The sequence below is a fragment of the Oryctolagus cuniculus genome, chromosome 19 (genome assembly GCF_051225735.1).
Source record: "Oryctolagus cuniculus isolate XC-2025 breed Fujian yellow rabbit chromosome 19, ASM5122573v1, whole genome shotgun sequence".
Taxonomy (NCBI): Eukaryota; Metazoa; Chordata; class Mammalia; order Lagomorpha; family Leporidae; genus Oryctolagus; species Oryctolagus cuniculus.
In genome coordinates this window covers 9,776,709-9,799,512 of record NC_142885.1, presented here as the reverse complement: position 1 = coordinate 9,799,512, position 22,804 = coordinate 9,776,709, and the positions used below count along the sequence as shown (strand labels likewise).

Below are 22,804 nucleotides of genomic sequence, written 5' to 3'. Positions count from 1 at the left end.
AGTAGGGGGTGGCACGGTGAAGGCCACAGGGAGCATCCTCCAGGACCTCTGTGAGGTCCTCTGGAATGGCACTCCGCCTGGGGCCCGGGCCGCCCAGGGGCATGGCCTCTGGGCCTTCCCCGGGGTTGTCCAGCCCGCCCTGACACTCCCGCCCCTGCTTCCGCAGCACCCAGAGTAAAGTCCCTCACAGGACTCCCACCCCGAACCATTCACCTCCTTCCTGGCCACCCCTCCCCCCCGGCCTGTTTTCCACTTCTACTGTGTCTCTCCAAGCCTGGGCCAGTGGGAGACCTGGCCAGGGAGGACGAATTCTGCTCACTCCTGTTTCTAAGTATTTGAAAGTCAGGAGTGGGGTCGGGAGGCATGAGGTGCTGTGGAAGGGAGTGGAACAGGGGGAAGGGAGGGGGCTGGCTCCCTGGGAGTGAAGATGTGGTCTCCTGGGGGTGGGGACACGTCCAGGAAACAGGAGCCATTGGCCCAGATAGTGTGTGTTCACCGAGTGGCCCCAGAAGGTGGGGTTAGGACTTCCAAGTCCCTTGGGCTGGCTGGGGTCTGCAGAGCGGGAAGTGCCAGGTGCCGGCGGCTCTGCAGCAGCTGAGAGCTGGCGCCGGTCCTGCCCTCCCTTACCTGCTGAGACAGGCATCGGCCCCCTCCCTCTATCCGTGATGACCCCTAGGCCCCAGGGCTCCAAACTGGGCCTCATTTCAGTCGTTTTATTCTATTTGTCCATTAAATCTCTCGTCCATGATAGTCGGGTTGGGGGCCCCTCCTGGGCAGCCCCCGGAACATTTTATAAAAGAGGTCCTTGCCCTACCCTGGCGTGGTCAGCAGTCCCCACCCTGAGACCCCTCCCCACACGCAGCATTCATTACCACCAGCCAGTCTCCCCCTAGCCTGTGGCCCCGTCTAGGGGTGAGGCTGGGAGTGGGGAGTCAGCTCTCACGGGTCGGGGAGCCTGGGCTGACCCCGCCAGCTGCCCTCTGCAGCATGTCCAAGGCCTCCCAGAAGAAATCCTTCTGTGCGGCCATCAAGGGCATCCAGCCCACGATCTCCCTCATCTTCTCCATGCGCTCCTGCAGCGTGGGGCAGCTGTGGATCTGGATGAGGTACTCCTTGCAGGCCCGGGCAGCCCCCCCGGGGTCCTGCGATGCACAGGCCCCCGTGGGCTCTGGGGTCCTGCTGGCTGGCAGGTCCCGATAGGCGGTATGGTGCTCGATGTCATGGCTGGACAGCATGTAGAGGCACTCTCTGGTGGAGCAGAGGGAGCAGGCACACAGGGGGACCTGGGGGACGGAAGGGCGAGGCTGAGAGGGGCCAAGAAGCTGGGGCTAACCCTGCTCCTGTGTTCTTCCCTCCCAGGCCCTGCCCTGAGCCAGCAAGTGAGCTGTAGCTGGCTAAGTGCCAGGTTGTGCAAGGTCAGACGAGGCCAGTGGGGTCGGCTAAGGGAGAGCACAGTACGCCTGTAGGGAAGGGAGGTGGGGTGGTGCCGGGGAAATGGGGCCCCTGGGTTACTGCAGGGGTCCCAGCCACAGTCCTGGGGGCAACCTGGCTCCACCACTCTTGCCTTCCCGGCCTGCCCCTGCCCTGACCTTGACGTGGAGCCTGACGAAGGAGGCGCTTCCCTTAGGCCAGCCGGGGAGGCGGCCTCCAGCCCCACAGCCGCAGCCCAGCAGTTCCTTGCTGAAGTCGGAGCTCTGGCTCAGCACCAGGGAGTGGTTGAGGCCACACCACATGGCAATCGGGCATTGTAGATAATGTACCTGAGGGGACACAGGACCAGGGTCCCTGAGAGGGGCACGCTGGGGGGCCGGGTCAGAGCAGGGGGACTAGGAGGCTCAGGGCAGGGTGTAAACTGGAGGGGAAGGAAACGGGAGGCAGAAACCCTGCCTCCCTGAGGTCTGCTCTGCCCCTGCAGACTGGCAGCATCTGTCCCGCCTCCGCGTCCCGGCAGCCCCCAGGAGTCTGACTCCGTGAGGTCTAGCACTCGTTCCTCTTCTTTGCTCCCTGGAAAAGCAGCTCCTTGCAGAGGCCAGGGCCTGCTGTCTGCTCCTCCCCTCTCAGGCCAGTGCCGTTTCAGTTTAGCGGCCGCCCCCCACCATCCTGAATCTCCCTGCCTCTCTCCCTCCCTCCTCTCTCTAGCATTTTCCACTTGTCACCTCGTGCTCTTCCCAAGGGCCCCTGTTTTGAAGAAGTACTTCCATGGGATTCCGGCTGCTTCCTACCTCTGCCTTTGAAGCAGCAGAACTGGTGCCCTGACCAAATGGGTTTGACCACATTCTTGTCCCTGCCACAGCCAGGCCTCCCTGAGCCTCCTTGGGCCTGGCTTCTTTCCCTGCCACGCCCCTCACACGCTCTCCCCAGGGACGCTTGACCTCCCGGCTGCCAAATCTCAGGGCCCCTCCTACACACTCACTCCTCTTGAGACTGTCACCACTTTAATTCTGAAGGCGCAGACAAGTAATTTGTGGCTACTCTAGAAAAATCAAATATTGGCAAGCAAAAAATTAATTTAAAAAACCCAGGGAAACCCCACCACCTGTTACTAATATCTTGTTCAAGAGCCTTCGCTGTTGCCTAAACAAACACATGAGTTGTGTATTTTCTCTTTCTTTTTTTTTTTTTTTTCCGACAGGCAGAGTGGATAGTGAGAGAGAGAGACAGAGAGAAAGGTCTTCCTTTTGCCGTTGGTTCACCCTCCAATGGCCGCCATGGCTGACGCACCGCGCTGATCAAGGCAGGAGCCAGGTGCTTCTCCTGGTCTCCCATGGGGTGCAGGGCCCAAGCACTTGGGCCATCCTCCACTGCACTCCCGGGCCACAGCAGAGAGCTGGCCTGGAAGAGGGGCAACCGGGACAGAATCTGGCGCCCCGACCGGGACTAGAACCCGGTGTGCCGGCGCCGCTAGGTGGAGGATTAGCCTAGTGAGCCGCGGCGCCGGCCTGGCTATGTGAACCCTTTGATACGTCCCCCCCCCCCACACACACCAAAACATGTGATAGGACCATCTTTCCGTATCAGGAAATGCATCCTGACAGTGTCACACGGTCACCATTGGCCGTCCACCTTCCCCAGCCTGTTTGACACTTTCCGCTCTCCTGCCTGCTAGGATGTGGCACCTGGGGCAGCTGCCCCGTCTCAGACACTTGCTTTCTTCACTCCCCTGCCTGCAGACGCCTGCTGGTGTCTCCACCTTTCTCCCAGTCCCCTCTGTCTCCTCACATCCTCACAGTTTCAAGGGCTTTTTTTTTTTTTTTTTTTTTTGATTTTTTTTTTTCCCCAACACCTCCTGGATCTGTTCCTTCCCATTCACGATCTTCCCTGGGCACTACGGCAGCTGACCTGGGGGGCCTTCTCCTCCTGCTCAGAGTCTGCAAGGACTTTTCCCCAACTCTGCACCTCCCCAGCCCGGTGCCCGTCTCCACCACCTCACACTCCCTGCATCCCTGCAACCCTTCTCTGCTCTAGCCAGCCCAGACCTCCCACTGACCAGGGGTATGCAGGCTTCACCCTGTCCCATTCCCTACTGCCTGGGATGCCTTTCCCAGTCCCTGCCTGGATCCTCTCTAACCCAGCAGACCCTCTCACATCTCCTCTCTTCTAGCTACTGTGGCCACTGTAGGGATTCCAACTGCACTCACAGCACAGACCTCGCAGTGCCAACCCTTGGGGAGAGAGGACCCCAGTGTCACAGGAACCACAGGCTGACTGCCTAGCTGTCCTGGGAAGTGGAAGTGGACAGAGAGTGGACAGGCCCAGGGATTAGGGAATCTGAGGAAGGGGTGGGGATGAAGCTGCCCGCAAACGACCTCACCTGCGTGGGTTCCCCTCGGTCCATTTTGTCCCCTGTTCCCAGCTGCCCGTATCGGTTATTTCCCTGCATAAAGATTCGGCCAAATTCATCCACCAGGCCAAGATGATTATAGCCAAGAGCACAGAATAGGATCTAAGAGGGAAGACAGAGAGGGGAGGTGGGCACTCAGCTCCCTGCAGAGCAATGGGAGCTCCAGGACCTCCCGACTGCTGACTTGCGTCCCCCGCGGAACTCTACCGTGCCCTGTGCCCCGTCCCACCCGGTCCCCCGGCACCTGATCTGAAGCTCCCTGCCCCGCCCCGCCCCGCCTCTGGTGTGCCCCATCCCTCTAGGATCCTACCTTGGCAGGCAGTGAGAGAGCAAGTGGCATCTGCTGGTCCAGGGGGTCAAAGGCTTGAAGGGTCCCAAAGAGATCACGATACACCCCTGGGGTATGCACCTCAAAATACACTCCACCCTGGTCTGGGGGGTCGGGCGCCCTCAGCTCAGCGGCTTTGGGCACCCGTTTCCTAGGGCTAAGTCCCCACCTGGGAAGAAAGCAGCAAGATCTAGGGAGGCTCACACCCAGGAGAAATGCGCGAGCTATGCCGCCCAGGTACCTGACCACAGCATCTCACTGAGATGCCCCCAGGGGTTCACCATCAAGCTCTGGGGTCAGGGCTGCCAGTAGATGGGGGGCTGCTCATGATGGGGTCCTACGATGAGGGAGGTGGTTCTTACCTGTGATGTAGAGGGTACTGCTCTGGTTGGAGGCCATGCAGGTCACACGCAGGTGAGGCAGGCAGCGGGACACCTTCCGCAGGGTCAGCTGGATGGTGTAGGAGCGGGGCTGATCTAGCTGCGTCTCATTTACTACCAAAGAGTAGATCTTGCCTTCCTCTGGGGGTTGGGGGAGGCAGACAATTATGTGGGGGAGGGGCCTCTCCAACGTCCACGTTATTGTCCAAAAGACTCCCTAAGCCAGGGATCAAACATTTCTGCCCTAGGGTGGGACTGGGGGGAAAAAAGTGGAAATGATATAAAGGAAGAATGACTTCAAGTCTCCCAGAGCCCAGCCCCTGAAATGAACCAGAGAGGTACTTCAACAAAAACCTGGTGGCCAGTTGTCAGCTTTGGAAGAAGCCATTTGAGTGTTGGGAAGCATGAAGTCTGAGGATCTGGGGCCCTGCCTGGCATTCGGACATCCAGAATTTGAGGATGTGGTCAAGTACAGGGGACACTGGGAAAGTCGGGGGGCAGTGCTGAGTACTGAGTGAGGTGCCTGTCATGGATGCTTGGAGGGGTTAGAATTCAAAAATTCAGGCACTCATCAGAGCAGTGTTTTACAAACTCCTTGTTGGGAGCAGGACCCTTTGCGCATGTTGGCATATTATGCAGAGTCCTGGCCTAGAAGACAAACAGAGCTATCCGGATTGACAGGAGGAAGAGGTAGCCTTTGGAGTCCTGAGAAGTGTCCATCCCCTCCCCCCCCTGCTCCACCACCCCACGGCAGGTCCTGGAGAAACTGCAGGAGACCCTGGGCAAACCACAGCTCTAGGTCGCACCTGTGAGGAGCAGCAGCGCCCGGTGGGTCTCCTGCCCAACCAGCACGATCTGTTTGAAGCTCATGGAGTGATGGAAGGTCATCTTGAAGACTCGCTGCCCGCTGGACTGCAGATAGACCTCAACACAGTCACAGGCCCGGTTGCCGGTTGCACCAACCACTCCTGACTGCTCTCGAGTGGCCAGGACGTAGAGGTACTTCCGGTAAACCGTGTCACATCTTGGGTCTGAGGCGAACTGTGAGGGAGGATGAGGGTGTCTGGGATCAGGGGTGAGGTGGGGCTGTAGGTGGGACATGAGACACTTGGGTGCTGGGTGGGGAAATGAGGTTTTCTGGTTCCTGACGGGGACACGTAGGGACTGGCAGGGCCTGGTTCCTCGGGGGGTGGAGGGTGGCTCTCGGCTGCCAGTGTTCTACTCACGTCCTTGGCTCCACGACACAACACAACATAGCGGCAGGCCCGCTTCCACTGGATTTGGCCAAGGGTGGAGGAGACCAGGGCGTTTTTGAGGAAGAAGAGCGTCCCCACGTAGTCCAGAATGAAGACGTGGTCCTTGGTGGGCAGGAAGCGGCGGTAGCCATGGGCTAGCAGGGGGGCCACGCTCTTGCTGACACACCGGCGGCGGCCTCCAAAGGCCTGGAAATACAGCCCCTTGGTGTCTGGAGAAGGGAAGGAGATGGAAGGTTCATGGGGCAGAGGGGGACACGGGAATGAGTCACGGTTTGGGCAAACTGGATTTCTCAGACACCCTGGTGTTTAGCTCCTCCTCCTCCCCAGGACTGGGGTGTAGCCCCTTCCAAGGGAGATGTGGACAGCTGAGGTTCTACCCCACGTCTGAACCTTCGTTCTCTGCCCCACCACAGCCCAGGGCAGATGCTGCTTCTCACTGAGCGCTTCTTGGCATCGCCAACCTTGCATCAGAGGCGTCAAGGGGAACATGGGAATAAAAACGCAGAAGAGAGGCAGAAAGAGGAGAGAAAGGGAATGGCTGAGAAGCACCAGTAACCTCCCGCCCTCCCAGCTCTGGATCTGCTTTCTGGACCAATCTCCTAATCTGTGTGAAAGGAAGCCGTGGGACCGGGGCGCCCTTGGAGGGGCACAGGTGCAGCCTGGTTCCCCAGCTGGGGGTGATCTTGTCCCTCAGGGGATGTGGCTTGTCACAACTAGGGGAGGTGTTGCTGGCATCTAGTGGGTAGGGGCCAACGTTCTGCTAAACACGCTCAAATGCACAGGACAGCAAAGGAGGGATTTGTCCAAAATGCTGGTGGTGACAAGGCCGAGAACCCCAGTTTAGAGGAGGGAGAAAGCTCAGGGGTGGGGAGCTGGGGATGCCTCTAAGGCAAGACCTGGAGTGAGACCTGGCAGGGATGCTACTGAGGGGCGGTGGGGGAGTCTGTCGGCAGGGGGGGGGCTCTAGGGTCTTGGAGGAAGTAGTCAAGGGAGTCTGTTTGAATCTGACAGGTTCCTTCCAGAGGAAAGGGAGAGAAGGAAGGTTGGCTGGGACGCAGCCGTAGAGAGCAGGAGGGACCCCACTGTATGGACAAAGGCAAGGAGAAGAGGCTCTGGGGGAGATGTACAGTTAAGAATGGCGGCTCTCTTCCAGGACCGGACCCCGGATCCCTGCTCTCGGAGGCGGGGACTGAGCTTGTGACAGATGCGTCTCCACACGCCCTCGGCATCGCACACTTGGTGGAAGTAGTGGCAGGTCCGGCCTAGGGCGATCACGTCTCTGACAGGGAGGAAGGAGATGATGTGCTCCACCTGGGGACAGGGAGGAGGCAGGCGTCATCGGCAGCCCCTGGGCGGTCTGGCCCCAGCGCTTCACCCTCGGCGGCGCCCCCCACCCCCGCCCCGAGGACTCACCAGCTCTGGGGGGAACAACTGAACAGAGACAGGGCTCCCTCTGCCCTGCTTCTCTTCACCCCCGGGCTCCGGGCCACAGGAAGGGCAGCTCCGCTTCACCTGCCCAGAGAAGGGGGATGCGTGGTTCTATGGGGGTCTCGCTTCGTCCTCCCTCCTCTGTTCCTCTTCCGTGGGTTCCCGTCTTGGGGCTCCTCTCAAACCGGCTCTCTCCAGGTCCACTGGCCACCCCTCCCCCAGCTCTGGCTGCCCTGAGTTCCCTGCCCTGCCCTTGCCTGGCCACCCCCTCACCCTGAGCCCCTCCTCCCGTCCGCACAGCCCAGTGAATTTTTGCAGCTTCCGTCTCTGGCTTCTCCTCACCATCCTGACTGCCCCCTCCCTGCTCCTGCCCTCATCTCTCTGGGCCCCTGGGCCCCCTGTACGCAGTTCCCTGGCCCCCGGCCCTGCTGCCTGTCCCACACCATGTCCCCTGCCTGGGCTTGGGGGGCTTTTAGGGCCCCTCTGCCTTCAAGGCCCCTCCCTCATGGAGTCTGGGGCAAACAAACCTCTCTGTGACCTCACTGTCCAGCCACTGTGACCTGTTCCCCTTAACCTGGCTCTCGACTTCATCTTCTAGCTCCTGGGTTCCAGCTCAGCTCTGGCCACCTGACGACTCATAGAATGTGCATTTGACTGGAGAAATAAAGTCTGTGTTCCTGGCAGACGAGGCCTGTACTTTCGGGACCTGCAGGAGGTTTTCCCACTTGAGGCCCTTGTAGCACCGATGCTGCAAAGAAACACTGTAGAACCCTTGACGCCTGAGCAGGCTGGGGCCTCTTGGGGACCCGGGCCAGGCCCACCCAGCTCACAAAAGCATGCACGGGATGGGAGTGGGAACAGTTCAGCACAAATTCTGCACAGTCTCACGAAAGGCTAAAGCAGACCGCGTTCTTAGTATGGACACTGCACGTGTGAAGACAACCTAGTGAGGTAGGAGAAAGGGATGACCTGACTGTGACAGCTTAGGACACCTTCCAGAATCTGAGCTCTTAGCTTTGTCTTATGGGGGGTGGGCGGGGGGGCATTTACGAGGAGAAAGCACAGGAGCTGGTGTTGTAGCCATCCAGGTAGGGGCCAGAGATGTGCACCAATAAGTCCCAGGCGTCGCTGACTCTTCCAGGGGCCCATAGCAACCCAGTCCTGCTGGCCAGGGAGCTCCTCTGTGCAGGGCTGCATAGACCGTTTCGTTAGCTGCGCTGGCGAACAAGCTGTCCACCACGCCATCTGACTCCCTTGCTCACGGTGACAAGCAAACACCTAGTTTGCAACACCCAAGATGGAATGTTCACTTAACAGATGTTCAGGAAATCAGCAGTAGGGACGCAGTGTCATCAGCCATCCTGTGGCTGGGCCACGGACAGCACAGAAGTGGCCTCTCGGTCGCTGATGGCGCTACCAGGATGCTACCAACTCCGAGAAGGCCATGTTTTGTCTCGCATCTCAGTCCCCCTCCTCTTTCTCCATTTCAGCCCATGGAGCAAACAAGAGGTGGTGTCACTGTACAAAGTGGGGGGGGGGGCGCTGCGTGGAGCACTGGGGTTTGTCAGGAACTTGCAGGCTGCCCTCTGCCTCAGTTTCCTGATTTGGAAAACGAAGAACTTGTTCTCATTCTGTCACGGGGCTAGTGTAGGCTCACAGCGGGTTAAGCCCCGGGCTGTAACCCCATCGTCCCACATGAGCGCCAGTTCGAATCCCGACTGCTCTACTTCCCAGCCTGCTCCCTGCTAAGGTGCCCGAGAAAGCGGTGGACGATGGCGCGAGTTCTTGGGCCCCCGCCATCCATGTGGGAGACGCGAATGGAGTTCCAGGCTCCTGGCTTCCGTCTGGTCCTGCCCCGACAGCGGTGGGCATCTGGGAAGTGAACCAGTGGACGGAAGATCTCTGTCTCTCCCTCTCTTAAAAACAGAAAGCCCAGGTCTGGTCATCACGACTGCGGCCGCGCGGAGCTGCTCGGGCTGGGTGTCTACAGCCCCCAGGAAGCCGCCCGCCCGGGACCCGAGATCCTAGCGGCCCCTCAGCCTCCGCAGCCAGAAACGGTCCCCGCGGTCCCTTCGGCTGCGACAACGGCCTGCACACTGGCTCCCTGGCTAGCTCCCTAACGCGTCCAGCGTGCGCCACGCTACTTCAGCCCCCGCACTGCTCTCTCTCGGCCAACCCGGCACGCCTCCCTCACATTCTTTACCTCAAAGTTCTAGCTCACCCGCCTCCTCCTTAGCGAAGGGACCGCCTTCTCGCCCATGCTACTGGTAGGTAGGCCCGTCCCTCAGAGAAAGAGGCTGGGCCTGATTTCCTCCGAAGGATCTAATTGGTCTTCTCGACAATCACTCGTCTGTATCTGGCTTGCAATTGGATTTCGTTGGACGAAGCCCTGGGCGGCCTGCGGCTTCTAGTCTCCGCCTCTATTCCTTCTAGAGGAGCCCCGTCGTCCCCGCCTCCCGGTTGGACCTGATTGGCTCCATCGCAAGCCATCTAAGCACGGTGATTGGATACGGCTGCGCGGGGCGGGCTGGGCTTGGAGCGTCGGCCGTTAGCGTGCGCTCCATTCTAGTCCCCCTCCCATCCCGCTCCGGGCTCCGGGCACAGAGGCTCCGCCCCCCGGCGGGCTCTGATTAGCCGCTTCCGTCGCGTCTCGGGCCCACGATTGGTCCGCTGGTCCGTGACCCCGCTTCCTCCCCCTCGAGACGACTACGGCAGCCCCGAGGAGGGGGAGGGGGACGGAGGGACGGCCGGTCCCGTCAGTCAGGCCGCGGGAGCCGCCGGGAGCGGATGGCGGCGGCGGTAGCGGCCCCACTCGCCGCCGGTGGTGAGGAGGCGACGGCCACGATCTCCGTGCCAGGGTCTCCTGGTCTGCCCGGGAGCCGCAGTGCAGAGCGGGCCCTAGAGGAGGCCGTGGCCACCGGGACCCTGAACCTGTCTAACCGGCGCTTGAAGCACTTCCCCCGGGGCGCGGCCCGCAGCTACGACCTGTCCGACATCACCCAGGCTGGTGAGTGGCTCGGGCCCCGGGCCCCGGGCCCGACTGGGACCATCATTTGCATAGCCTCGCCCCCACTCTTGCCCCGCCCCTCCGGGAGCCTAGCCCGCCCCTTCACCTGGCTGTCGGGAGCCCCCGCCGCTCCCGAGTGACATCAGCCTGCGAACACCCCCTCCCCGTTGTAGGACCCCTTAGACAATGAACACTTTCCTCGTTTGCACTGGACGCCTAGCGTTTCGGGCCTTGCGTTGTCAGGCACTCGCTTTATTTGCATACCTGCGCACCTGTAGAAGGGTCCCGCCCCTCACCTGGTTGGTTCATTTGCATGACCTTCCATCTCAGTTCTGATCGTTCCATAAAGCAGCCTCCGCGAGCGCCTCTAACCATTCCTTCTGCAACTCCTGCCCCCTTTTCACCGAGATCCGAGCAGCCCCGGGCACCCCCTTGGCGTGCATGGTGGTCCCGGACCACCTGATGCATCTGCTTGCTTTGCCGGGGTCCCGCCCACCAAGGTCCCCCAGCCAGCCAATGGGAAAGGAGCAGGTCTCCGGGCTCCCCTCACTCTTTTCTCCCTAAGCTCTTCCGCCTGTTTGCCCGAGCCCTCGTCCCAGGCTTTTCCTCGTCCCCGCGCTGTGAGGTCACTGCGGGGCCTGTGACTTCATAGGTGTCCTGGAATTCCCATGGCAGTTTCTGCTTTCCCAAGGGGGAGGAACTGAGGCAGTGGCTGAGAGGAGGGAGGGCTGGCAGTGCCGGGCCAGCTCAGGGCTCCCCTCCACCCTCGTGCCTGTTGGTGCTAGGGGGTGGGAGACTCTGCCGTGACAGGTGAGTCAGGCCACAGCTGCCCAGGACGCAGCCTCTGCTCTGGCGCTGGCAGCTGGGGGGTGGGGACCAGGAGCAGGGCGGAGGCCCGCATTCCCTGCTGGGGTGTGAAGAGGCCTCCCTGGGCCTCTCCTCCCTCAGTGGGGCTGGGCCGAGGAGCGCATTGCTTCTCCAGCAGGTGCCGGCTCACCTGCGTGGGTCGGCTGGCCTGGACACGCTGTCGCCCTTTCAGCCTCTCCGCTTGCCTCGCTGGCTGTGCAGTGAGTTGGGGAACGGGGTGAGCCCCAGGGGCCGTTCCCATCCCTCAGTCCTGCCCCCCCCAACCCCCAGCTCCAGATTGACCTCAGCAGCTGTGTGACACTCGCCCCTCCCCCTCGCTTGTTTTTTGACAAAGACCAAATGTTATTCTTTACTTCCTCAGGGCTCTGGCTCAGTGAGTGGACTCTTGGGGAAAACTACCCAGAACTCCCAGCTCCCGCCCCCCCCCCCCCAGCATTCCGGCTCTGGGTGCAGCAGATGCTTCTGTGTGCTCTCTGGGGAGGTCCCAGCTTCCTGAGAATCCCCAGCAGTTAGCCCTTTGGGGCCCAGGTTCGAGACCAGGTGGGGTCCATCTCGGGTCCAGAACGCTCTCCTCGGTGCCCCTCCCCACCGCAGGGCACTCATGGCCTGGGGCAGAAAGGGGAAGTGACACAAACAGAGCTGCCCATACCCCGTCCCTAACGGCTGCTCGCCCACCACCCAGACAGGAGGCCTCCGAGCTCCGCTGCCCCAGCCACTCTGAACACCCCCTCGCCATCCCTGTCTCCCCGGGGCCGGTCCTGATATCCCCTGGACTCTGTTCCCTGGCGGGGGGAGGGGTGCCTCCAGCAAAGGAGAAGTATGGCTCCTTCTCTCACAGACCACATCCTGTGCCCCGTGCCCTGCCTCCTCCAGCACGGGCTCCCTTCCGCTCCTAGCTTTTGCCCCCGCCTCTGCTCGCCCCATCCGAACTTGGCCTCTTCACCCACGAGTGCACACGCAAACACAGTTGTGGACAGAGAAAGCGGGCAGGTGGAGGGCGCGGGTGGGGAGACCGGATGCAGCCCTCCCACCCTCTCCGGAACTGACTTCTGCTGCTGGGTCTCCTGTCTGTGTGCACCAGGGCTGGGGCAGAGACAGGGAGAGCAGCGCCCAAGGCATCAGGCTGTGAGCCACCCCGGCGAACACAGGGCCCAGCGCGCGGTTGTCTCTACTGTGTTTCCTGTCACAAGACTCATTTCCTTGGGGGATATACCCCAGCTCCCCCCCCCACACACACCAGCTTGGGCTCGCCCCTCCCTGAGGAGGCCCTTGAAGAAGCTCACCCAAGTTCTGCCGCCTGGGACTTCCCGCAGCAGGCCCGGGGCCCCTCCCAGTACAGGCTGCGTAGAGGAAACAAGAGCGGGCCTCTAGAGACCTGGACGGTCAGTGTGTCCGCCCTGGAGAGGACCCCAAGGCCTGCCTCCTGGCGTGGGGACAGCGAGATGCTGGCTGGGGGGGTGGATCATGGCCTCTGCCATCCCCTCCTGTCACCCCCTCCACTGCTCGCCTTGCTGAAGGCGCACGCAGAGGTGCGGAGCTCTTGAGGTTCCAGGGCAGTAAGGAAGTAGAAGGAGACTGATGGGGCTGGCAGGAGGGCGAGAAGGCCAGGCCTGGGGCAGGGGAACCCAGAGGGGGCACTTAAGGGCTCAGCTTCCAGCTCAGCCAGGCCTCCTTGTCCCCGTCGCCCACCCCCACCCCCGTCCTTGGGAATCTGGGGCTTCCTGGTCCCTTAGAGCTGGTGAAAGACTTGTGTCTGCAGCCAGCTTTAGTGACCTTTGCATTCTCCATCAGAACGGGAGGAAGGCCCCTGAGGGGATGAGTCCTGTCTTAGGGATTTTCCGTACGGGGCCTCCCAGCCCGTGAGCTCACGGTTCTCTCCTGAGCACCAACCCTATTTTTCTTTTTCTTTTTTTATTTGATTAATTTGTTTATTCGAAATGCAGAGTTAGAGAGAGAGGGAAAGACAGAGAGAGAAAGATCTCCTATTTGCTGGTTCACTCTCCAGATGGCCCCAACAGCCAGAGCTGAGCTGATCCAAAGCCAGGAGCCAGGAGCTTCTTCCGGGTCTCCCACATGGGTACAGGGGCCCAAAGACCCGGCCATCTTCTGTTGCTTTCTCAGGCCCTAGCAGGGAGCTGGATTGGAAGTGGAGCAGCCAGGACTTGAACTGGTGACCATATGGGATGGTGGCACTGTAGGCAATGGCTTAACGTGCTATGCTATAGTGCCAGCCCCCGGAGCACCAACCCTCCTTGACTTTTTGCTTCCAGCTCCCTGGCGTTTCGGATGGATGGGAGCCACCAAGGTGACAGAACCGTCCTCCCTTGCAGGACAGCTCTTCGTCTGTGTGTCTGAAGACGGTGTTTGTGGCGTATCCCTCTCCCCCAAGTCTGAGCTTTTCTAGCTCAGTGACCCCAAGTCCTTTGTCATGCCCTTGTCACCCTGGTCATGCTCAGACGATGCTCAGGCTGCCCAAGGCTTTGCTATTTCTCCCAGGAGCACAGGTTTCTAGGCCTGATTCTGTAGGTCTGGGGGCAGAGAGCTGGGCAGCTGGCTCAGATGAAGTTCCAGGCCCTTCTGTCCAGGGCTGGCTCTTTCTGCAGCTGCCCCCTGACCTGTCTTCCACTTGCCTCCCCCAGACCTGTCCCGGAACCGGTTTCCCGAGGTGCCGGAGGCAGCGTGCCAGCTAGTGTCCCTGGAGGGCCTGAGCCTCTACCACAACTGCCTGAGATGCCTGAACCCGGCCTTGGGGAATCTCACAGCCCTCACCTACCTCAACCTCAGGTAGGGTGGGGACCTTGTCCTTCTCAGCCTCCAGGACCCGAGTGACCCTGCTGGTGGCTCTGAGAGGAGGGCAGAGCGGACACTGTGCCCGGGGAGTGAGCCCGCTGCCTTTCTCCCTCTTGCAGCCGAAACCAGCTGTCCTCGTTGCCGCCTTATATCTGCCAGCTGCCCCTGCGGGTGCTCATTGTCAGCAACAACAAGCTGGGGGCCCTGCCTCCTGACGTGGGCGCCCTGGGGAGCCTGCGACAGCTCGTAAGGATGGGGAGCAGGGCGAGGGGAGGGGCCGTGCGGCCAGGCACCAGGGCCGCCTTGGGGAAGCTGGGGGAGGCCTGGCCAGGGGCGGAGGGCGGTTTCTGAGGGCTCTTTCCTTGCCCCTTCGTGGTCGCAGGACGTGAGCAGCAACGAGCTGCAGTCCCTCCCCGTGGAACTGTGTGGCCTCTCTTCCCTGCGGGATCTCAACGTCCGGAGGAACCAGCTCAGCACCCTGCCCGATGGTGAGGGGCCAGGGCAGAGGGCTCTCGCGCGGAAACAGCACGCGTGGGGTGGCTTGTAGCCGGCGGAAGTCTGCTGCTCATGTTTCTGGAAGCTGGGAGTCCAGGATCAGGGGGCCAGCGTGGTGCGGTTCAGGCAGTGGCCCCTGTCTGGGTTGCTGACTTCTGCCCTTGAGGGCTTTCTTGAGGGCTCCATGCTAGTGACCTAAGTAACTTCCCAAAAGCTGCGCCTCCTAATGCCATCCCTTTAGGGGTTGCAGTTTCTTTCTAAAAATGTCTACTTGTTTTTGAAAGGCAGAGAAACAGTGAGAGAAAGAGACAGATCTCCCAGCCACTGGTTCACTCCCTAAATGCCTGCAACAATCCGTGCTGGGGCAGACCAAACCTGGCGGCTGGGAACGCAACCTGAATGTCCCGTGTGAGTGCCAGGGACCCAGGTACTTGAGCCATCACCCAGTGCTTCCGGGGTCTGTATGGCCAGGAAGCTAGTCTCAGGACTGAAGCCGGGGCTCAGATCCAGGCACTCTGATGTGGGATTTGGACACCACAGTGGCGTTTTAACTGCTGTACTAAATGCCCACCCCATGGGTATCATTACAATGTAAGACTTTGAGTGGGAGCTGGTGCTGTGGTATAGCGGGTAAAGTCCCTGCTGCTCCACTTCCCATCCAGCTCTCTCCTGTGGCCTGGGAAGGCAGTGGAAGATGGCTCAAGTGCTTGGGCCCCTGCACCCATGTGGGAGACCTGGAAGAAGCTCCTGGCTCCTGGCTTCAGATAGGCCCAGCTCCGGCTGTTGTGGCCATTTGGGGAGTGAACCAGCGGATGGAAGACCTCTCTCTCTCTCTTTCTCTCCCTGCCTCTTTGTAACTCTGCCTTTCAAATAATAAGTAAATAAATTGTAAAAAAGTGCATTAAAAAAAGAACTTTGAGGGGAGCCAAGCATTCAGTGGAAAACAGTGCATCAGCCTTGGAGAGTCTTCAAGGAAGAATCATGGCTTAGTTACCCAGGGTTTTGCAGTATATAAAACAAACTGTAAATGAATGTATTTGATCTTCACCATAAGAACTCCCTGAGGCTGGTAAGGTGTGGATTCTTCGGTCTGTTTTACAAATGCGGAAGCAGGCACAGAAAAGGCAGTGTGTGAGCGCGCTGGCTCTGTGCCGAAGGGGCCTGCGAGGTCACCCAGCGTCACTGCTGATCCCACAGGAGCTCTCTGATAGCTGAGTCCCTGAGTCAGCTGATGCCCCACGCCGTCGCCTCCGTGGGGGCTGCATGCTGGAGCCCCGGCAGCGCCACCTGAACCAGCTAATTGTGCCGCCAGCATGTGCTAGCCTCTGCTGCCTTTTTCTTCCCAGGGTTGCTGTGTGCGCCTCCATGTTTAGGTGGGGGCTGGGGAGATGTGGGTGATATGACTGCGACCAACTCTTCAGGGTTTAATGGCTTAGTGGGGAGAGACAACGTTCTTAGGGAAATGTTAGTGCGGGATCCTGACAGAGCCAGGGCAGCTAAGACCCCTGGGGGCAGCGGCGTGGCAGGAGCAGACCTCTACGGAGCATCCCCCGCCTCCCGCGTCCAGGCAGAGGACCGTCCACTGCAGGTGGCAGGAGCAGGGCCAGCACAGATGCTGTAGAAGGCAGGCCAGGGCGGGGCAGGAGGGGCCTGGTGCCACGCGAAGAGAGCAGACTTGGCTTTGAAGGACAGGAGGGGAGTGTGTGAGCGTCAGCAGGGGCACAGCAGCTAATGCCCCTTGAACGCAGCGAAAGTCCTAACCAAAAGCCTGAAGAAGGAAGCTCCATGCAAGAAGGAAGACTGTCTTGGGGCTGCTCACGTGTGGGAGTCCAGACTGGGGCGGCCAGCAGTCCGGGCGTAGCTGCATGGAGGCTTCCTGTGCATGGGAAATTGTTTTATACATTTGCAAATTAATGGGGAGTTGGGGGTTGGAACTTGTGTTACAACATCCCTTTGCTATTTTTTTTTTTTTTTAAGATTTATCCTCTTATTTGAAAGAGTTATACAGAGAGAGAAGGAGAGGCAGAGAGAGAGAGGGAGAAAGAGGCCTTCCATCCACTGGCCCACTCCCCAACTGGCTGCAATGGCCGGAGCTGTGCTGATCCGAAGCCAGGAGCCGGGAACCTCCCCCAGGTCTCTCACAGGCGCAAGGGCCCAAGGACTTGGGCCATCCTCTCCTGACTTCCCAGGCAACAGCAGAGAGCCAAATTGGAAGTAGAGCAGCTGGGACTTGAACTGGTGCCCGCTTGGGATGCCGGCACTGTAGGCGGTGGCTCTACCCGCTATGCCACAGTGCCAGCCCCCTTTTACTATTCCTTTAGTTTTTTTTTTTTTTTTTTTTTTTTTTTTTTGACAGGCAGAGTGGACAGTGACAGAGAGAGACAGAGAGAAAGGTCTTCCTTTGCCGTTGGTTCACCCTCCAATGGTGCACCGCGCTGATCCGATGGCAGGAGCCAGGAGCCAGGTGCTTTTCCTGGTCTCCCCTGGGGTGCAGGGCCCAAGCACCTGGGCCATCCTCCACTGCACTCCCTGGCCACAGCAGAGAGCTGGCCTGGAAGAGGGGCAACCAGGACAGAATCCGGCGCCCCAACCGGGACTAGAACCCGGTGTGCCGGCGCCGCTAGGCGGAGGATTAGCCTAGTGAGCCGCGGCGCCGGCCACTATTCCTTTAGAATAACCCCTTGGACATCCAGTTTCTGAGATGTCTGCCTTATCAGAAGGACTTGTGATGCCACTTAATTCTGTGGCAGGAAAGTGGCCCTGTTAGGCTGATGGGGTCAGTGGCCTTCTGAGAGAGAGCGGATTGGGGAGGGGGAGGCAGGACCTGAGAAGGCATTGCTGTGGTTTGCTGTCACACAGGGAGTCGGGTGTCATCCGTTTTCTCTACTTCCCCACCGCCTCTTCCTGCCTGCTTCCTTCCTGGTCAGCAGGTGCCTCAACCCATTTTCCACTGCGACAACAAAACACCTGAGGCTGAGTCATTTATAAAGAATAGAAGTTTATTTGGCTAATGAGTTTGGAGGCTGGAAAGTCGGAGTGTGGCGCTGGCATCTGCTCAGCTTCTGGTGAGGGCCACGTGCTGTGTTGGCACTGCAGAGGGCATCCAGGCAGGCCAGAAACAGCTTTTATAATCAAGTGAGACAGAAGCAAGCTAGAGAGAGCTTGCTTTTATACCAGAGCTACCGCCTCAGTACCCATAAGCCACTAATCCACGCTTGGATTAATCCAGTCTTGAGGACAGAGCCCTCTGTGCCTGGTCATTCCTGGAGGGTTCACCTCCAAATAGCATTAACACAGGATTTGGGGATTGAGTTTCCATTGCATGAAATTGGGGAATGAACCCTCCAACCATTGCATTAAGGGTCCAAGTAAGCATTTGATCAGGGTGCTCTGTGGGCCATAAAGAGAGATCCAAGCAGAATGTCCTGGGGACAGAGGGACCGATGAGTTCCGTGAACCTGAGGTGTCTGGAAAGGGTCGTGGAAGAGGTGACACTGGAACTGAACCCTAAAAGGTTCCTGGGTAGGAAAACAGATTCTCCCAGCTGAGCGAACAGGATGTAGAAAGAAAGGCCCAGAAGCTGAGGGACTGGAGGGGTGGCCAGTGAAGTGGGAAATGGGAGTGGACCACGCTGCGCGCGGGAGCTGTGCTTTGGCTTCTGTGCAGGGCTGCCCTGAATGCAGACAGCCTGTGAGAAGTAGTGAAAGGCTCCCTGCTGGGCAGGAAGAGCCTTGGCCAGGCTGCAGGGCTTGCGCTGGGACAAGACAGAACCCGCTCAACCCCACAGCCCTGGCTGCCTGCCCTGGGAGGCTCTGGAGCAGTGGGACTCACAGCTGAGTTTGTGTCTTGTGCTGTCACTACAGGATTTCAGGATTGGTTCAGTATGGAAGGGCAGGCGAGGAGAAAAGGGCTGGGGTGGGCATTGGAGTCAGGGTACCCAGTATGGGAGACGTTCAGCTCTGAAGGTACGGATGTGAGTGGGAAGAGGAGCAGGGGGGGTCACAGGCTCGGGCGTGACCTGAGACAGCCTGGGCAGGGGCTGCGATGGACCCAGGGGTGACCAGAGCGGCAGGCTAGGAAGCGAGCCGTCCTCGGTCCTGCTCCTGACTCTTCCCTCACTCACCCCCAGAGCTGGGGGACCTTCCTCTTGTCCGCCTGGACTTCTCCTGTAACCGTGTCTCCCGCATCCCGGTCTCCTTCTGCCGTCTCAGGCACCTGCAGGTCATTCTGCTGGATAGCAACCCCCTGCAAAGCCCACCCGCCCAGGTGAGCTGTGGCCCGGGTGGGCCCTGGGACAGGAGCTGAGGGTGGGAGGATCCCTCTTGGCAGCCCTGCAGGCTCAGGGGAGCCACCCTTCTTCCTTCACTCCCCACCTGTGCTTCCTCATTTAGATCTGCTTGAAGGGCAAACTTCACATCTTTAAGTACCTCTCAACAGAGGCCGGGCGGCGTGTGGCTGCCCTGGGGGACTTGGCCCCTTCCCGTCCCCCGAGTTTCAGTCCCTGGTAAGTCCTTGGTGGAAGGAAGGGAGCTCTTGGATACTTCCTGCCCCTTCCCGGCACCAGGGACCCACTGGTTTCCAGGGGAGGCTGAGGGGTTGCTTGCTGCCCCCCACGGGCTGACCACATCTCCTTGGCTGGCCCCAGCCCTGCGGAAGATTTGTTTCCGGGACGCCGGTACGATGGTGGGCTGGACTCAGGCTTCCACAGTGTCGACAGTGGCAGCAAGAGGTGGTCTGGAAATGAGGTAAGGGTCCCTTTTCCAAGGAGATTGGGGGTATCAGCCCTGGGGACAAACACCTCCGAGTGAGAGGTGGCTGGAGTAGGACTGGCTCGGCTGCTGACCCCCATCGCAGTCCCTGAGAGATAGCACCCGATAGGCCCCGAGCCCCTGTGGGCCCCGGCACTGCAGAGAGGCCATCTCCCAGCTCTTCTCTTTGTCTTGTACAGTCGACAGATGAATTTTCGGAGCTGTCTTTCCGGATCTCAGAACTGGCGCGGGAGCCTCGGGGGCCCAGAGAACGCAGGGAGGATGGTTCTGGTGAGGAGTTGGGGCAGGGGTGGGGGCGGGGCGGTATGAGGCCCCAAGGCCTCCGTCTGCTTGCTGACGAGCCCTGGCCCCTGCAGCCGATGCAGACCCTGAGCAGATGGACTTCATTGACAGCCATGTCCCTGGGGAGGACGAAGAGCGAGGCTCTGCTGAGGTGAGGGGCCACCCCTGGCCTCTACCAGGAGAGGCGTAGCGGGGGGAGGGACACGCCGCTGGCTTGGGGGCCGGGCCTTTCTTCAGCCTCTCCACTGTTCTCTCTTCAGGAGCAGCGGCCGCCTGAATTCAGCCCTGTGGCAGGGGACGGGGAGAGGGCGCCCAGCAGCAGGTACCCCGAGCCCCTCCCGCTGCAGCCCCAGTGCCCTCTCCATCCCCGGCCCCGTCTACCTCTCTGATCCCCCTCTGCCCCCGCAGGCGAGAGGAGCCGGCCGGAGAGGAGCGGCGGCGCCCAGACACCTTGCAGCTATGGCAGGAGCGGGAGCGGAGGCAGCAGCAGCAGCAGCAGCAGGGCGGGCCGTGGGGGGCCCCCCGGAAGGACAGGTGCGGGCTGCTGCTGGGATGGGCGGCTCTGCCCGGGTCGGGGCTCTGCTCGCGGAACTGACCACACCTCTCCTGCCCCTTCCAGTTTCCTGAAGCCAGGGACCAGGGCTGCCGGTGGAGCTGCTGTTGCCTCGTCCACGCAGGCCACCTTCAAGTAGGTCTCCTCCCCGCGTCCTGTCCCCACACACGCTTCCCCTGATGAGTCCCTGAGTCTCTTGCTCTGTCTTCCTCAGTGGCCCACCCAAGTCCAATGCCACACAACTGGGAGCTTCAGGGGGGCAGGGAGCCCCTGCCCCTGCCCCTACCTCCCAGGAGCCCCTCCCTGCAGCTGGACCAGGTAGGACACAGATTTGGGGAGGAGGGGGGAGGGCTGGGACCTGGTAGCTTGAGGGAAGAGTGGGACGCTGAGGGGACACCTCTCTCACCTGCCCCTGTTCCTGGCTCCCAGTGACAGCACCTGCTCCCCGGCCACTCGGCTCCATTCAGAGACCAAACAGCTTTCTCTTCCGTTCCTCCTCCCAGAGTGGCTCAGGTGGGTTCCCCATCCCTTTCCCGGCCCCCAGCGCTGCCCTGGCGCTGACCTGACACTGGCCAGTACTAACCCCGGGTCTGGCAGCTGTCTGACCTGTCATCCTTTTGTGTTGGCAATCTCACAAGCAGAGATGCCGGAGGCGTGGGTGCCGTTCGCTGGAGGAGCGGTGGAGACAGCCACCACGTCCTCCTCTTCCTTTCAGGCCCCTCCTCACCGGACTCTGTCTTGAGACCTCGGTCAGCCCCCCAGGTTCCAGATGAGAAGGAGCTCATGGGTCAGCTGCGCCAGGTGGGCAGAGGTGGGGCCGCGTGGGCAGGGCCTGGCTGTGGCGGGGGCTCCTCCAGCGTCCTTCTCTGGGACCCAGGCCTCCCTCGACACCCACTCTGCCCACCCTGCTATCTCTCCTGAGGGTGGAAAGGAACAGGGTCGAGTTCTTGCTGACCCTGACCGGCTCTTCCTTCTGGCTTCCAGGTCCTTGAGTCTCGGCTGCAGCGGCCCCTGCCTGAGGACCTGGCCGAGGCTCTGGGCAGCGGGGTCATCCTCTGCCAGCTGGCCAACCAGCTGCGGCCCCGCTCTGTGCCCTTCATCCACGTGCCCTCGCCTGCTGTGGTCAGCGGGGGACTGCGGGCGGAAATGGGGGCTGGGGCGGGAGCTCCTGCGGCTGCTCCCTGATCTTTGCTTTTCTCGCCCACCCCCAGCCAAAACTCAGTGCCCTCAAGTCTCGGAAGAATGTGGAGAGCTTCTTAGAAGCCTGTCGGAAAATGGGGGTGCCTGAGGTAGGGGGGCCGTTGAAGGGTGGCGGTGCCCTGGGCTGCATGCGGGTGGGCTTCTGTTCACAGGGGTGTCTGCTACAAAGGAAGCATGTCAGCACGCCCCTGCCTGCACGTCTGCATGTTGGCGCGGCTCTGCCTGGCACGTGAGGGTGGGGGCGGGAAGGACTGTCCGGCTCTGCTGCTGCTGACGGCCGTCCTTTGTCCTTGTCCACCTGCCCTGCCCTCCCTTCCCAGGCTGACCTGTGCTCGCCCTCGGATCTCCTCCAGGGCACCGCCCAGGGGCTGCGGACCACACTGGAGGCCGTGAAGCGGTTGGGGGGCAAGGCCCCGCCACCCCTCTGGCCCCCCTCTGGTCTGGGCGGCTTCGTCTTCTTCTACATGGCCCTCATGCTGCTGCTCTATGTCGTCTACACTCGGTTCCTGGGCTCCTAGGACCGGAAGTTACCCCTCCCCGTGCCCGCCCTCTTTCTATTTATGAGACTCCTGCTCCTCCTGGCTCCCCACCAGCGGTGCCTTCAGCCCCTACCAAAGACACTAGTGTACCCCTTCACAAACACTGACCTCAGAGGCCCCACTCTGGTAGCCCCAGACCCTGGGCCCCCCGCCTCTGGCCCCACTCCTGTAGCCCCCCTCACCCTCAGAGCTAATGGTGCCTTCGTGCCCTCTCCTGCGGCTGCCTCTGGTCCTCCCCCGGGGTGGGGGGCAGGAGCTTGGATCTTTTCCTCGTCTTGCACCCTCCCTTCCTCCCCCCACTGGCTGCTATGGGGGCTAAATTATCTCTATTTTGTAGAGAGAGCTCTATATTTGTAGGGGATGAGGGGGCCCCGCGGGTCCCTGTCTCTTTGTATAAACTGTACAGACCGTGGCTGCCTCTGTGTGTGTGTGTGTATGTGTGTGTGTGCACGCGTGCAAGCGCGCCCCCGCGCTCCATGTGCCAGCCTGCGGGCCCCAGCATTTCCCTCTGGAAATGACAGCCGCTCCTGCCCCTGAGCCTTGTCGTCTGTGTCGCCCCCTTTCTGTTACCCACTGGCGGCTTCCTCGTGTCCTGTTTGTCCCCGTGTGGTGGGCGCACGCGTCGCCCCGGAACTTTGGCCTCCTATCTGCACCTTGCCTGGCAGGAGAGCTGTGGAGGGGGTGATGAGGGGGAACTTAATCTGGGCCCCTCCCCCCCAGGAGTCCCTGTGCCAGCCCCACCACATCCTGGAAGAGGAGGGGGCCCCGGGAAGGGGCCTCCCCCACATCGCTGCTGTCGTCCACGCACTGCTGGAAAGGTCTTAGGGGTGGAGGTAGGGGCGCGGGGCCAGAGCCAATGGAGACCCTCAGAACACAGAAGATGCATCCGGGCTCTGCTCCCTTACGAGGACTTGGTGAGGGCGGCCTGGGCACATGTGGGCCCGCGGGGCTGAACGCCTGCAGGTGCCGCGAAGGTCTGGGTGGAAGACCGGGCGATGGATACTGTGTCGAGCGCAATAAAAAGAAAACGGAAGCCCTCTAGGCTGGCCTCAGGTGTGAGCGTGTCTAC

General features: G+C 60.7%; 2 protein-coding genes and 1 long non-coding RNA gene across 12 annotated transcripts; 2 read left to right on the top strand and 1 right to left on the bottom strand.

The window, feature by feature from the left end:
- Window positions 1-702: 702 nt before the first annotated feature.
- On the bottom strand, window positions 703-11,369 carry FBXO24 (F-box protein 24). 8 transcript variants are annotated; one of them, XR_016225816.1, is made up of 10 exons: window positions 11,238-11,369; window positions 7,219-7,317; window positions 6,933-7,116; window positions 5,776-6,014; window positions 5,356-5,590; window positions 4,532-4,690; window positions 4,152-4,338; window positions 3,812-3,943; window positions 1,590-1,760; window positions 703-1,283 (listed from the first exon to the last, which is right to left on the bottom strand). XR_016225816.1 is itself a non-coding variant. In XM_089321026.1 (10 exons), exons 1-10 carry the CDS (start codon window positions 11,346-11,348, stop codon window positions 933-935), a joined length of 1,803 nt encoding a protein of 600 aa, XP_089177152.1. In that variant the 5' UTR covers window positions 11,349-11,369; the 3' UTR covers window positions 703-932. The 8 variants fall into 8 exon arrangements, 7 of the variants coding, with proteins under 7 accessions (XP_089177152.1, XP_089177154.1, XP_089177153.1 ...); XM_089321026.1 differs by having other exon boundaries at window positions 4,152-4,273; XM_089321028.1 differs by having other exon boundaries at window positions 3,812-3,874; window positions 4,152-4,273.
- On the top strand, window positions 5,411-7,916 carry LOC149120340 (uncharacterized). Its single transcript, XR_016225820.1, has 3 exons — window positions 5,411-5,548; window positions 6,219-6,457; window positions 6,959-7,916. It is a non-coding gene; the product is annotated as an uncharacterized LOC149120340 (long non-coding RNA).
- On the top strand, window positions 9,934-22,776 carry LRCH4 (leucine rich repeats and calponin homology domain containing 4). 3 transcript variants are annotated; one of them, XM_002711916.6, is made up of 18 exons: window positions 9,934-10,240; window positions 13,747-13,891; window positions 14,017-14,143; window positions 14,280-14,385; window positions 18,522-18,658; window positions 18,784-18,896; window positions 19,038-19,137; window positions 19,341-19,431; window positions 19,518-19,594; window positions 19,704-19,765; window positions 19,852-19,977; window positions 20,063-20,131; window positions 20,211-20,314; window positions 20,426-20,509; window positions 20,712-20,797; window positions 20,981-21,118; window positions 21,208-21,285; window positions 21,517-22,776. In XM_002711916.6, the coding sequence occupies exons 1-18, from the start codon at window positions 10,021-10,023 to the stop codon at window positions 21,712-21,714; spliced, it is 2,061 nt and encodes a 686-aa protein (XP_002711962.2). In that variant the 5' UTR covers window positions 9,934-10,020; the 3' UTR covers window positions 21,715-22,776. The 3 variants fall into 3 exon arrangements, with proteins under 3 accessions (XP_002711962.2, XP_051703664.2, XP_051703663.2); XM_051847704.3 differs by having other exon boundaries at window positions 9,938-10,240; window positions 22,456-22,776; XM_051847703.3 differs by lacking the exon at window positions 20,426-20,509 and having other exon boundaries at window positions 9,938-10,240.
- Window positions 22,777-22,804: the final 28 nt, after the last annotated feature.